The following is a 14069-nucleotide window of genomic DNA, read 5'->3' as shown; positions in this document are numbered from 1 at the left end:
CTTAAAATTTTCCAGAAGTTTAACTCGACATTCATAAGATAAATACCATGCCCGTTTCTCCCAATTCCCAAGGGCAAAAAGGTCCTGAGACGGGGAGATAAAGAACCTACCACAATTGTTTTAGCATCTTTCATAAATTCACCAAAATCTTCTTTATTCAGAGATTCATAGACACCAATCAATACATCTCTTTACGTGGAGAACGCATTCATCTCGACAAAGGGCGTGGGCGTGATCTTATAGTTGATGGAAAACTTTTGCCTACTTTGTCGATCGTTATCTCCATCTCTATGGAGATGGAGATGAGCATATATTCTATTTTTTTTTTTGGGTAATTCAAAAAAGCATATATTCGCGACATGTAAAGGTTCGTTGGTAAATTTGAGGAAAAAAAGACGAATTTTGAATTTTTTTAAATTTAAGGGATATTATTGATAACTTCCTCATAAATATGTCAATAATTACTTTTTAGATAAAAACCAACTTTCTGGGTTTTTTTTTATCGTTAACTTTCTGAAAATATCTTTCAAAGGAGCACGACCCCAAAACTCTAGAATGAGACTTCTCACTTAGTTTTTGTCTTGTATCAAAGAAAAAATTCATTAAAATTCCCAAGAATGAGTAGATGCAAAATTCCTTTACCTTGTTATATGTGGGTGTGGTTTGAATAAAGGCGAAGGCCTAAACAATAAAAGTAAGGTGTTTTAAGGATCCGGTTTCTATGCGGTCAGGCCTGTAGAAATGGACTTTATTACATAAATTGTAAGGATATATAATCTTTAATATGGTGATCATGAATATGAGAAAATAAATATATTTAAAAAATAAAAAATAATAATTTTGAACTGTTAGTTTCCATTTCTTTTAGATCGAACACCTATTTGCATCCATCTTTAAGATGGATGCTTTACATTTTTTTGGGCCGCATACGTAGAAATGCGATCCAGCTCATATGAAACAATTTTTCTTGTTTTAATACTGGAAATCCTTGTGGTGCTTTGAAAATTCATTTCTATCTCTAATTATAAAATTTAAAGCTTAAAAAATAATGTAGATCGAACAAATCAATGAATACTTGAAAATTGTGAATAATAACATTTCTAAAAATACATTACAAGATAAACTATTTTCAATACTTTAAATCCATTTTGCTCATGTCTATGAATCTTGAGGTCGAAATAATCAATTTGAGGATTTTTGAGCATCGAAACAACCTCTTCTAGTGAAATGTTTTTGATGCGCCTTAAATTGATTGTTCAAGGCCTTACACTTATATAAATTTTGTTTTTTGTTATATACAGGAGAAGAAAAATGCCACAAACCCAGTCGTGAGTCGCGTTCTCAAGGATAATTTTGCACAAAAAGGATTGAAAAGGATGTTGATTAGATTTTCCGAAAAGGTTATGTCATTTTCAGTCATTTTCTCATGGAAATATGACCGTTGGGGACGGGTTGCACGGAATTCAAACGCCATGGGCCTGCAATTTGCTTTTGGCATCGATTCCTTATCAGCAAAGGCAAAAAGCCCTCTCTCTCAGTCTCACCATTAATGGCATCTTCATGAGAGGACTCCCTTTTCTCTCACTCGTTCCCTCTCTCTCTAACCATAATCGTAATATGCGAAGTTCCCCCCATATAAAGCTAAGGAAGAGGAAGAAGAAGCAAAAGGTTATTCGTTAATGGCGAAGAGAGTTGCAGAGGAGATATCAGAAGAAGCGCATCCTTATGATTTCCACGTCTCAGGCCCTCGCAACCTTTCCACCCCTAATTGGAGAGAAATCATCAATTCTAGCTGGTTCGTACCCATCAGCTCTCTCTCCCTCTCTCATACAGAGTTTAGTGTCTTCACACTCGCTTATAGTAAGTTGGGGACTCGGGGTTTTGGTGTTTTGACTCTGTATCTTAGTTCCTTTGATGAGTGTTGATTCTGTTTCTCTCTTTTTTCCCATGATTTTGGCATTTCTTTGTGGGGATTTCAGCATAGAATATGGGGTTTATATTATTGGGTTTCTCCATCTTCTTTTTTTTTCTTGATCCAGATCTGGAGCACATTGTTTGGGTTTTCAATGAAAAAACGTGTTATTTCTCCCATGATTTTTTGGTGGTTTTTTTTTTTTTTCTTTGGAGGGTTCCACAATCAATACCACGTCCCGTCTAGATTCTTTAGGGCACCATTGATGTGAGAAGTTTCTTATTGTTTTTGCCAAATGTATGGAGGGTCTTCAGTCCACATGTGTTTTCTCATTGTCTTACTGTGAAATCAGGGTATTTTCCCATCTTTTCCTTTTCAAGATTTCAGTGGACAATATTGGGCGGGTTGCGCACTGATCCCATCATTATGTGTGTTTGTTCTGCCTTTTCATTCAGATTGCAGCACATATGAAACGGGGATTTCAATCCATTTTAATTAATGGACGCCTCAGTTTCTTGCTTGTTTCAGGATGCAGTTCAGATATCATTGGAAACCTCAGTTATATGAGCCATTTTAATCTAGATATCAGATGGACATGATTTTTTGTGCTATATGTGAGGTACTTATAGAGTGATCGAGTCAAGATATACAAAGTAAACTGTATAAAGGATTTCCTAAACTTCTGAGGAAATATCAAGCATACACTGGTCCTTCTACTCTGCTACTCTCGAGTTTTGGGTATTTTGAGCTCAAGTTGGGATTTTCTTGTTAGATTTTCGCATAGATATCCACTTGAGAAGAGAGACTACTTTATCAGAAAAAGATGCAATATTAATGGTTATTAATAGTATCAGAGTAACTTTCCATGTCGTTGGGTTGTTATCTATCATTCATGGCGTTGCTCAATCCAGGGTTGCATCAGTAATTCTGTTTGCTGATTATCTCTACTAGCTCTCTTAGCTCTTTTGTGTTCATCTACTTGTATTGATGCTTGTGCAAGAACAATTTTTGAAGGATCGACTTTCAGTCACTGTCTGATTTTAAGGCCAAATTGCAATGTTGGTCAGATTGAAAATATGTCACCCGCAATTTGACTTTAAGAGGTTTTTTATTTTTAACTTTAAAAGTCGAAATGATTTTTATTTTCAATTGGGCCCCCAAAGTTGATTTTTTGTTGCAAAGCTACTTAAACTGGTTTTGTAAACTATTAAAGCTCTCTCTCTCTCTCTTGACTTGATTGTATTCCAGGAAGAATGAGAATCATAGATGAGTTCTTGCCAATTAGGATTGATCTAACTAACTTTGCAACTACGGGTGCTTTATCTCGTTTTTGTGGGGTTAAGCTGGGTTATGGTAGCATTTATGTGGGTGCTTTCAACATGGCATATATTCAACTTTTAAGGGTATAGTTTGTATAGAGCCGAGGCTCTAAACAATCAAAGTAAAGCCCACCTTCAAATATTATCAAGAAATGTGGTTTCAATACTATATATCTTTGTGATAGCCTTAAAATGTATTTTTATCATTAATTATAAAATTTAAAGTTTAAAAAATAGTATAGATCGAGCAGAATATGAAAACTTGAAAATCTTAAAAATTGATGGTCCAAAAATGCGTAACAAGAAGCACTATTTTGAAACTTGAAATCTATTTTTCTCTCGTATCATGCATCTTGATGTCGAGATGAACAACTTGAGGATATTTGGGCATCAAAACAACCTCTTTTAGTGAAATTTTTGAAGTGGGCTCTAATTTGATTGTTTAGAGCTTTGGCTCTATATAAACTTTTTCCTACTTTCAATTACACCGGTATTAAAATGATTGGTATTAACAGCAAACATCCCCCTTTCTGTCTCTTTCATATGTCTTTTTATCTGCCTCTCTATATATGTGAGTTTTTTTGTGTTGTATGTGCGTTTCCTTTCTCTTCATCCTCTTTATATATCTCAACTTAGTTTTTTTATCAGGAAGGATGTGAACTACAGAAGAACAGTAGTAGCCTGCTTCGTTCAGGCAGTCTATCTCCTCGAACTCGACCGCCAAGAGAACAGATCAGAGGACAACGCCCTTGCCCCAAAATGGTGGAGGCCATTCAAGTACAAGCTCTCCCAAACCCTAGTCGATGACAGAGACTCCTCCATCTTTGGGGCCATTTTTGAATGGGACCGAGCCTCTGCTATGTCTGATTTCATTCTCATTAGACCTAGTGGAGCCCCAAGGGCCGTCTTGGCCCTTCGAGGGACTCTCCTAAAGACCCCAACTATTCGGAGAGACTTGGAGGATGATTTACGGTTCCTAACTTGGGAGAGCCTAAAGGGTTCAATCAGATTTACCAGGGCTTTGGAGGCGCTAAAGTTAGCAGTGGAAAGATTTGGGAGCTGCAATGTGTGGCTTGTTGGCCACTCTCTAGGTGCTGGCTTGGCCCTTCAAATAGGCAAAGCGTTTGCTAAACAAGGTATCTACATAGAAACCCATTTGTTTAATCCACCCTCGGTCTCTCTGGCCATGGGACTAAAGAGCATTGGGGAGAAGGCAGAGTATATTTGGAAGAGGATTAAGAGTGCGGTGGAATTGGGCAAGGCCAAAATGCCATCAAACAGTAGTAATGAAGTTATTACTGTTGCTGATATTGAAGAGTTAGAAAAGAGTGAGAGTGAAGGAAAAATGAGCACAGGATTGAAGAAGTGGGTGCCTCATTTATATTTGAATAATAGTGATTATATTTGTTGTTATTATATGGATCCAGCAGCTGGGCCAAAGCCAGAGGGGGATGGAGAGGAGGGGGTGAAGAAGGCAGGAGGGCAATTGGCAGCAAAGCTTTTTGTAATGTCAAAGGGGCCACAAAAATTCCTTGAGGCACATGGTTTGGAGCAGTGGTGGTCTCATGATATGGAATTACAATTGGCCTTGCATAATAGCAAGCTCATAAATAGGCAGCTGAAATCACTGTACACCATTCCACCTCAAGTTGAGAAGCCTTAGTAAAAGGCTGAATATGCTGTGTGGCCTTTGTTTTCATGTTGTTTGATCCTTTTATTGATTTTGAGAAATGCCTTTGAGGTGTGATTTCTGCTCTGATTCTTCTCGAGTTACAAAGGTAACACGTGTTCCATTTTGTGATAATAAAGGTCAGAATGTGTCCTCCTTTTTCCTTTCTGATTTTCCTTTTTATGGCATTTGAAGGACTTTATAAGTCTGTGAGGTATTAAGAGCTAATAATGAGTTTGATAAGCTAGAAATAAGAAACCAACAAATGTGCAAGAGAACAGACAAAGAAAGATGAAACGAAGCACATTGTGGCTTTAGGATTTTATGATTTTTCTATATCTCTAGCATGTCTTTACTGAATTAAAAAGAATTGAAACCAACTGATTATTGTGAAATGTGAAGACATATCGGTCTGTCACATATTCTGTGTCATTTTTTTACGCAATTTTTTCTCAATATGAACATTGCTCATCAATTGATTTTGCTTCCCAACAATTTCTACTAGCCCCATGAATCCTTCACTTATTATTATTCTTGGCTAGTTCAGCCTGTAGTTTGAGCCTTGGAAATGGGGTGCAATCGTCCACATTGTTTCTAATCGTGCTAGAGCTAGAGTCCTTAAATCCTTTTTTTAGTACCATGTAACTCTCTTTCCCTTAAGCCTCTAACTGCTAGAATCCCTCTCAAATGTTATGAACCATAGAAAAGATATATCTTTGCTTCCCCCTTTTCTCAAACCCCACATTGCCATTGCATTTCTATCCGTCCACGCTTTGATGATGATGATTGTTATTTTTATCCTTTATCTTCATGGATGGAATGGAACAACCCCTTCTAGGTGATTGGTTTTGTTTGGTATGCACCAAACTTTGCCAAGTTGACTCGGGCTCTGAAACTTGTACTCGGTTATATAGAAGGACACAAATTCTATGAGTCCACGTAGAAATGAGTCACCTCTTAAAACTCTATTTTTGAGATGGATTTTTGGATGTAATTTTTAAGGATATGTAATCTCTAACATGAAGATCATAAATAAATTTTGAAAATTAAAAATAATAATTCAATTAAAAAACATTTGATTTGTTCGTTTCAATTATTTTTAGATACACCACCTATTTGCATCTATCTTTAACATGAATGCTTTATACCTCTGGGACCACAAATGTAGAAATGTGGTCCTCGCTGCATAAACAATTTTCCATAGAAGAATCATAAAAGCTACACTTTTGTCAAAAGATTCGTGGGAGTATACTCTCTATTTACTCCCTCAGATAAATCTTACCCTAGGAATATCTCTTCGATCTCAAATATAGGGGATGTGATCTCTGCATTTTGGCAAATGACCTCAAAGAAAAAAAAAATCAACTTTCACTCTCTATGTACCTAAAAAAAGTATCATCCTTAGGTTTCGCCAGAGCTGTTGAATTTTTTGAGGGAATGATCTAGATATTTATAAACTCAGAATCTAAATTTTCTTTTCTTTGAAAATAATCATCTATTTATTCTTAAATAGATCCCAAAACTTCAAATAATTTAAAAAAAATCTCTCAAGTTGGGGTTTTGCTGGAGGGAGTAAATGTATATATGCTCCCAAGGGAGCATAGTATACGTGCTCCCAAGGGAGCATAGTATACGTGCTCATATGTTTTTACTAAATCATTCTATAAATAATATATATATAATTTTAATAAAAGCACATATACTTGCTTCCTCGGGAGTATAGTTTACTTCTACACCCTTGGTCAGATGATCTATTTGGGAGGTTTTTTTTCAATATGAAATTATGGTAACCACTTTAGAATAACTAAATGATTATTCTCAAATAAATTTTAAAATTCAAATTTAAGTATTCTAACACATAGATATCACCTTTTTAAAATTGGATATGTTTCCATTCAACCTTGAGACATTAATATTTTCAAGTGTTTGGAATGTGCAATTAGGAAACTTTTTTAATTGAGGTTAATTTATAATTTAAATAGGTTATATCCCCAAATTTTGGGTTCCTAAAACTATTTACCCGAGAAAGTAAATAGACAGTATAATCATAAGGGAGTAGGATATGTTTTGGCTTTTATAATGATTTGTAAGTTTTTCTTATTATATGCTATATTTTTCTATTATTTCCCTTTTTGGATTTTTCTGAATTGTTACCCGTTATAAATCAATTGTTTCCAAATTCCATCCTTAATATATTTCTTTCATCTTTTCTAAACTTTTAATATGTTTTTATTTGGGAAAATATCTCGATGCACCCACCCTATTTTTCGGTTTCTTTTTTTTCTGGACTCAAGGTTTTAAAACCTATCTTCTGACCCCCTTAGACTAATTTTTTCATTTTTACTCATTTTTTTTGTCTAAACGAATTAAAAAAAAACATCATTTCTAAATCTTCTCTCTCCACACGTTTCTCTTTCTAAACCCCCTCTTTCTCTCCCCATGGATCTCCAAACCCCTCTTTCTCTCTCCCTCATGAATCTCCAAACCTCTCTCTCCTGTACTTTCCCCCAACTCTTGGGGAACAAGGCTTCTTTCTCTCTACCTATGGCAACATGGACCAACAGATCTCATTCAACTGTATCGGCCTATTTTTGAGATCCAAGAGAAGGGGTTTGTCTTTGCTGTAGAGTATGAATTTGCGGCAAGGTCAAAGTGGCTTGGGAGTTTGTGAGCCAGTACTGGGGAGAGAGAAAAATAGTATTTTGCTCTGATAGAGAAGAGAGAGATGGTATTTTACATTTTGGTAGAGGGAGAATGGTATATTCATTTTTTGGAGAGAGTGAGTGATTGTGATGTTCCTTTGAAAGGAGAGAAATTGTCTGTCGTTTTTGTAGAGAGATACCCAGTGTATGGCTTTTTCATGGAAAGGGAGTCCCTATGAATTTTTTGTTTTAGAGAGAGAGGGAGATTGTGGGTCAAAAAGAGCAATCCGCTTTTGTTTTAGAGGGAAAGGTGGGTCAAAAAGATCAATCAACATAAAGAGAGGGATTGTAGGTCAAAAAGAGCAGTAGATAACTTCATCGCAAGTGGAGTGGCGTTGGAGGTTTTGGGATTAGAAGATACGATAGATAAAATCTTGATGTACCAAGATAGATTTTGAAACTTTGGGTATATGGAAAAATGAAATTTAAAAATAAAGTCTATAGAGATATTTTTTTTTTTTTTATTTTATTTTAAACAAAATTTTTTATTGAAAAAAATATCTCCATATCTTTTACTTTTAGGTTTCAGTTTTTTATAAACCCAAAGTTTCAAAAGATATCTTCTAACTCCATGAACACTTTAAATTTATTTTTTAACCTAAACAAATGTGAGAATGATATGCTCTTTTTAAACCCAATCATTTCTCTCTTCACTTATATACTCAAAACTTCTCTCTTTTTCTCTCTCTTCATATGTCGCTCACTCTCTCTCTCCTCCTGTGTTTATCTTTTCTCTCTCCTTCCAATAATCTCTCACATCCATGAAGCCCTTTTTTCTCTCTAGAAGTTTGGGAGTATGGCTTTTGGAAAAGGCTTGTCTTTTTAGCTTTGTTTGGCCTAAAAAAGCAGGTTTAAATTAGTTAAGGAGTTGGAAGAAATAAAATATATTATTGTTATACCCCAAGATATCTTTTAAAACCTAGGGTTTATTGTAAAATAAAACTTAAAAATATGAGATATAGAGATATTTTCCCTTTTTATTTTTTTGTGTTTTAATCCCTCTCTTGGGGCTTGTGTTTCAAAACCGAGTAATTTAACCTTGGTATGCACTAGGATGAACATATGATGGTGCTTCATGTTTCACTCATGCTATTCAAGTTTGATCGTCCACTACAGACGCATGCTTTGACCAGTAATGTTTACATAAAAAATTTGATCGTTCAGATAGAAACCAGATTAAACACCTATGTGCAAAAGAAATCATAAGAGAACCATAAGAACTTATAGAATTCGAAAGGGGTGTAAATATAGGGAGTGTTAAAGTTTCTTATAAAAAGGAGTATCAAGTTCTTATTGTGGAATGGAATAATTAAGCTGAGTTTCTTGGAGAGGAGCTAACACTTTTGTTAAAAGATCCAATGCTTATGTAGAAGTGCTTTCTCCATTCACTCTCTTAGATGAAAACCCAATTTAGGAGTATTTTTAGGCCAATCCAAACTCCAACTTCTTATTGGAAATAATAATATTGTGATTCTTAAATATTTTGATGATGATGATGATTCTTGTAGCTGACCTCAATAAGTTGGGAAAAAAGTTTTGTTGATGATAATTCTTAAATGTTGTTTTTCCCTTTTCAGTGAAAGTCAACGAAAATAAAAATTAGAGGAGCATATATGAGGATAGTTTCATGGTATGTAGGCATGGGGATTGTTAGTGATTCTTAAGTGGATCTCAAAATTTTAGATCTAAAAATTCCTCCCAAACAACCCTTTCACCCAAAGGAGTAAGGCTTTTGAAAGTTCTTTTTGAAAATGATAATATGGTGATGCTCATGTGGATCTCAAAATTTAGATTGAAAATTCCTCCCAATAGCTCATTTGCCGAAGGGAATATTGAGAATAGATGGAAGTAAGTTGGAAAAAAAAAAAAAAAAACAGGACAAAAGTTCTCTTTGTAGAAGAGATTGCAGATACTACTTGTTTACATGCCATTGATCTCCAACTCCAACTCCAAATTGTTTTTGAAAATAGCAATATTGTGATTCTTGTGCAAGCCCCAAATTTGAGAGCTAAAAATCCTCCCATGTAGCTCATTATCCATTCCTCGGGATAATGAGAAAAGATAAAAACCGAAAAAAGAATGTTATTGGGAAATTATAAAAAATTACCTTTTAATTTAAATTTTTGGAAGTAAGCCTCAAACTTTTCAAAACCTCATCCATGCCTATTTTCTTCACTTTTTATATTTTTTTAACAAAATAGCCTTCATGGACGGTTTGATGTTTTGAAGCATCATGACACTTAAAAAGCTGTGATGGGGCACGAAGGCGGGAGTGGGTGAAAGATCATCACGATTATTTTATGATTGTGATGCTTAGGTAAGAGTATAACAGTTAAATTAGAACCATATTAGTCCAACAAACCATCACGGTTCTTTAAGTGTCGTAATGCTTCAAACTATATTTGACTTACAGCCCGCTATGACCATCACGATTTTTAATAGACCATAATGTGCCTTCACAATTCTAATACTACCGTGAAGGCTATTTTCGTCTAATCACCCAAAAAAAGGGTGTCGACGAGGTTTTGGAAAGTATAGAATTTATTTACGATAATCTAAAAATTAAGGTATATTTTTAATAATTTTTCAAAATTTTTAGAATATTTCTTCTGCAACAATGTCAATGAAAGTCAAAAGAAAATGTTCTCAATGAAAAATACACTAGAAGAAAAGGGTATTAGATGAGGTTTTAGAAAGTATGGAATTTATTATGATAACTTAAAAATTAAAGTATATTTTTAATAATTTCCCAAAATTTTTAAAATATTTCTTCCACAATAGTTTCAATGAAAGTCAAAAGAAAATATATTCAATGAAAAAAAAATACTCGAAGAAAGTACTGTTTCCATGGCAAGGAGGAAAACTCAGCACATTTATATGGCAGGCACATTTATATGGCGTTTGTGACAAAAAAATTATTGTACATTTATATGGCGTTTGTGACAACAAAATTATACTCGAAGAAAGTAAAAGTATGTCTCCTTTTTTAAAAATAAGATGAAACGACCTTGCTGGGGATCGAACCCAGAATCTCTGGTTCCGTAGACCAGCGCCTTGTCCATTGGGCCACAAGGTCCACATGCAATTAGAGTTCAGGATATTTAATTTAGTACTTAAAAAGTTAAACTAAAAGGTTGCAAGCTAAAGTGAGCATACGCATCATACAGGGCATGGATGGGATACATCATGCACAAGGGGACCATTAACCGTTAACTTACAGTCAGGATGAAATACTCTTCACTACAACCATAAATAATTTTAGGACAAAAATTATTTCATATTTCCGATATGCCAAGGTTTTGGTAAGTTTATTCTCACATTTAAAATCAAATTTATAGCCTTAGGCTTGTTTGGATGTACTTGTTGTTATTGATAATTCATTGTATCAATAAAACTAATTATGTTAACAAATTATCAGTTGTTTGATAGTATCCCTCGTAAAATTACCTAATACAAACTTATAAGCAACTTCAAGTATAAATTTATATGTTTAAAGAGTTGTTTTTACTTTGTCCAAACTAATTTGTTCAAGATCACATGTGAAAGGCTAGAAATAATTCAAAATAGCTGAAAATGACCCAAAAAGTTAAATAATGTAATAATTTTATATGTAATACAAGTTGTATCCCAAACAACTAAGAAAATAATTCTACACACAATATATTAATTTAAATTTAAGATAAGATAGTCTACTCTTGATAAGGTTAACTGTCATCCAAATAGAGCCTTTTTAGATACTGTAATAATTTATTTTATTTAATTTCTTTTAATATCTTTTTCAAGGAAAAGGTTCATATAAGGTTGCAACCTTAAAATGTAGAATTATTCATGCACCTCAAAAATGTATTGGAGATTGTTGTCTTAAAGTTGGAAGACTCTCTAATTGATCATCTCGACATCGAGATGCATGAATATGAAAACAAAAAGATTTTGAGTCCCAAAAATAGTGCATCTTGCAGCACATGATCTAAACAGTCCGTTTTCAAGATTTTCATATATTTATAGATCTACTTGATTTTAACTATTTATGGAGTTTAAAATTTTATAATTAGATGTGAAAATAGATTTTTAGATGATCTTAAGAATTTTTTACACCAAAATTATTTATTATGATAACATTTGGAGGTGCGCCTTAATTGGATGGTTTAATGTTGCAACCTTATAGAAACCCCACCCCTTTTTCAAACCTTTATTTGTTTTCTTTCAAAGATTATGCAAACACAAATCCATTCCCTTTGATTTTTGACTCCTAAGCATTAAATAGTCACTGCCTAGGTCGTATGTAGATATAGATATACAGGTATATAATTTTGGTTGAGACCTCTCTTTCATGAGTTCGTATATTTAAATTTCTTTTCAAATCCTCTTTTTCTAGATCAATTTAAAGTTGAGCCAAATGGATCCCATGAAATCACTTTTTGGTAGTTTGACCCACACTATGGGCCAATTGAGCTATATTCGCTTGGGAATCACTAAAATCAGAAGCATGTCATCCTTTTTTTTTCGGGGATGAATTAGTGGGTTTAGAGCCCCTACCCTTAGTGGGAATTGAGCCTAAGATGTAGCGATTGCAGATCGTCAAGTGCTAACCAATTAAACGGGGCTCTTTTCCTACATTTTATCCTTTTTTACGAGATCCATATCCTACTTCCTAAAAGTGCCTGCATGTGGCCTAAGACCCTTGTTGTATGTATGCTTTGTAGTGTACCGGATCTAAGTACCAAGTCCAACACATCTTGTACTAGATGCCCTTCTTTGCCCCAAGATTCTCAACACCCCTTGTTTTGGTTCCATGACCCTGGATTTGCCTTTGTAAATATGACTCTTTGGTTGCTGCCTATTTTGCCTTCCTACTTACATGAGTGGTGGCAAAAACATAGGATGATAATACCAAACCGAATTGAAGTTGTTAAGAATGTATTTGAATGGTGTTTAGGTAGATCTAGGTATATAAGGAAGGAATATGACAGTAGTTAGGCTAATTGGAATATCCTGAGTGATATATGAAAGGAATTAGAGATTTGTAGCTTAATTAGGGCTAAAAATGTTTGGATTTGGTCTTATGGACAAGAAGGAATCTAAGATTGGGGACCTACGGCTAGGGGCGGATACCAAAATAGGATAATTAGGGCTAAAATGGGGCCGGCTGGGCGTTGTTGCGAGTTCCTAGAGTTATTTTAAGATTTGGAAAGGTTTGGGGGCACAAAAGAGGACATTATTTTGTGGGGCTCGCAATGAGCTAGGCCTGGGCTGGGCCAATCCTCATCTTAGTCCTATAAGGCTTGCCCAATCCAAGACCAAGCCGAAGAGCCCTTTGTTAGGAAATACATCGTAGATAAGCTATGTAAATGTTTGGATATCTTTGGGTATTTCAATAGGATTAATTTGTTTGTTGAATAGGATAAGGTTATTTGTTGAATAGATAAGGGGTAACAACTCTACTCATTTTAGTTCGTCATGTGCAGCCTCCAACACATACATACGCATCAATAGTATAAATATATGGGTTTCCCCCAAAAGAATATATCGGAAACTACAATTCTTTATTAGTTGACATGGTATCATAGCACTTTTTGTGTATATTTATTTTCTTTATCTAGAAAGAGAAGCACTTTCAACTTGTGCCTGTTCACCTTTCAGTAAAGGAGCAGTTTTGCTTGCAACTATCAACACCTATTATTTGGAGTTTCCAACAAGATCATAGAGCAACATGTTGTTTTTATGTTTTTTTCCCACTGAGGTTGGTATTTCTTAGTCACTTCTGCTTAGTCTTTCTTAGTCACTTCTGCCTACATTTATTGGTGGTTGCAAATTGAATTTCCTTGGGTACTTTTTATTGCTTAAAGGGTGTTAGTCACTCCTTTGTGTTTTTGCTCATAAGGTCCTGAGAGTGTTTTGTTTCTTTGGGGTTTGGTTTTGGGGTGCTCTGTATCTTTGGGGTTTGGTTTCTTTCTTTTGAGGAAATTTGGGGTTTTATTGTGGAATAAATCATTCTCTCTTTAGAGACATTTTGTCCAACTCTTTGGTTTTAGACTTGTGGGTTTTCTTTATCTTGTTCCTTCTCTCTGTTGCACACTGGGTTTTGAGTTTTACTTCACTACAATCTTTGTGGTGTAGCTTTCTCTTACTTTGATAGGTCCCTCTCTCTCTCTCCCTCTTTTGGTGTGGCTGTTGGGCAACTCTCCTATAGAATTGCTCTCTTTGGGATACCTATGCTGGTTTGTGTTGCTTAGTTCGTTGGTCACACTGGTACTTTGGTTCTTGCAATTTCCCTTCATTAAAAACTACATATTTGTTAACCTCCAGTTCTCTGATTTGTTGGTTCTTGCTGAGTGCATCTTGGTTCGTGGTACTTCTTTGTGCTTGATGGTGTGCTTATTGTTTGGTTACTATGGCTATGGTTTCTTTGTGTTTCTTCTTTGGCACGTAAAAGTCATATTGCCTTTTAGCTTAATTAGCTTGAGTAA

At 34.8% G+C, this 14069-nt stretch overlaps 1 protein-coding gene and 1 non-coding gene across 4 annotated transcripts; one reads left to right on the top strand and one right to left on the bottom strand.

Annotated features, from left to right (window-relative positions):
* Positions 1–1622: 1622 nt before the first annotated feature.
* Positions 1623–5064, top strand: LOC18437238 (alpha/beta-Hydrolases superfamily protein). 3 transcript variants are annotated; one of them, XM_088862261.1, is made up of 3 exons: positions 1623–1795; positions 2368–2531; positions 3880–5064. In XM_088862261.1, the coding sequence occupies exon 3, from the start codon at positions 4091–4093 to the stop codon at positions 4892–4894; it is 804 nt and encodes a 267-aa protein (XP_088718387.1). In that variant the 5' UTR covers positions 1623–1795; positions 2368–2531; positions 3880–4090; the 3' UTR covers positions 4895–5064. The 3 variants fall into 3 exon arrangements, with proteins under 3 accessions (XP_088718387.1, XP_006847517.1, XP_088718388.1); XM_006847454.3 differs by lacking the exon at positions 2368–2531; XM_088862262.1 differs by lacking the exon at positions 2368–2531 and having other exon boundaries at positions 1623–1860.
* Positions 5065–10605: 5541 nt separating this feature from the next.
* TRNAR-ACG (transfer RNA arginine (anticodon ACG)) lies at positions 10606–10678 on the bottom strand. Its single transcript has one exon. It is a non-coding gene; the product is annotated as a tRNA-Arg (tRNA).
* Between the last annotated feature and the right edge of the window lie 3391 nt (positions 10679–14069).

Source organism: Amborella trichopoda, chromosome 3, assembly GCF_054954075.1.
Source record: "Amborella trichopoda isolate Santa Cruz 75 chromosome 3, AtrichopodaSantaCruz75HAP2 v2.0, whole genome shotgun sequence".
Lineage (NCBI taxonomy): Eukaryota > Viridiplantae > Streptophyta > Magnoliopsida > Amborellales > Amborellaceae > Amborella > Amborella trichopoda.
Note: the sequence above shows the minus strand (reverse complement) of the source record. Positions and strands in the feature narration are given on the sequence as shown.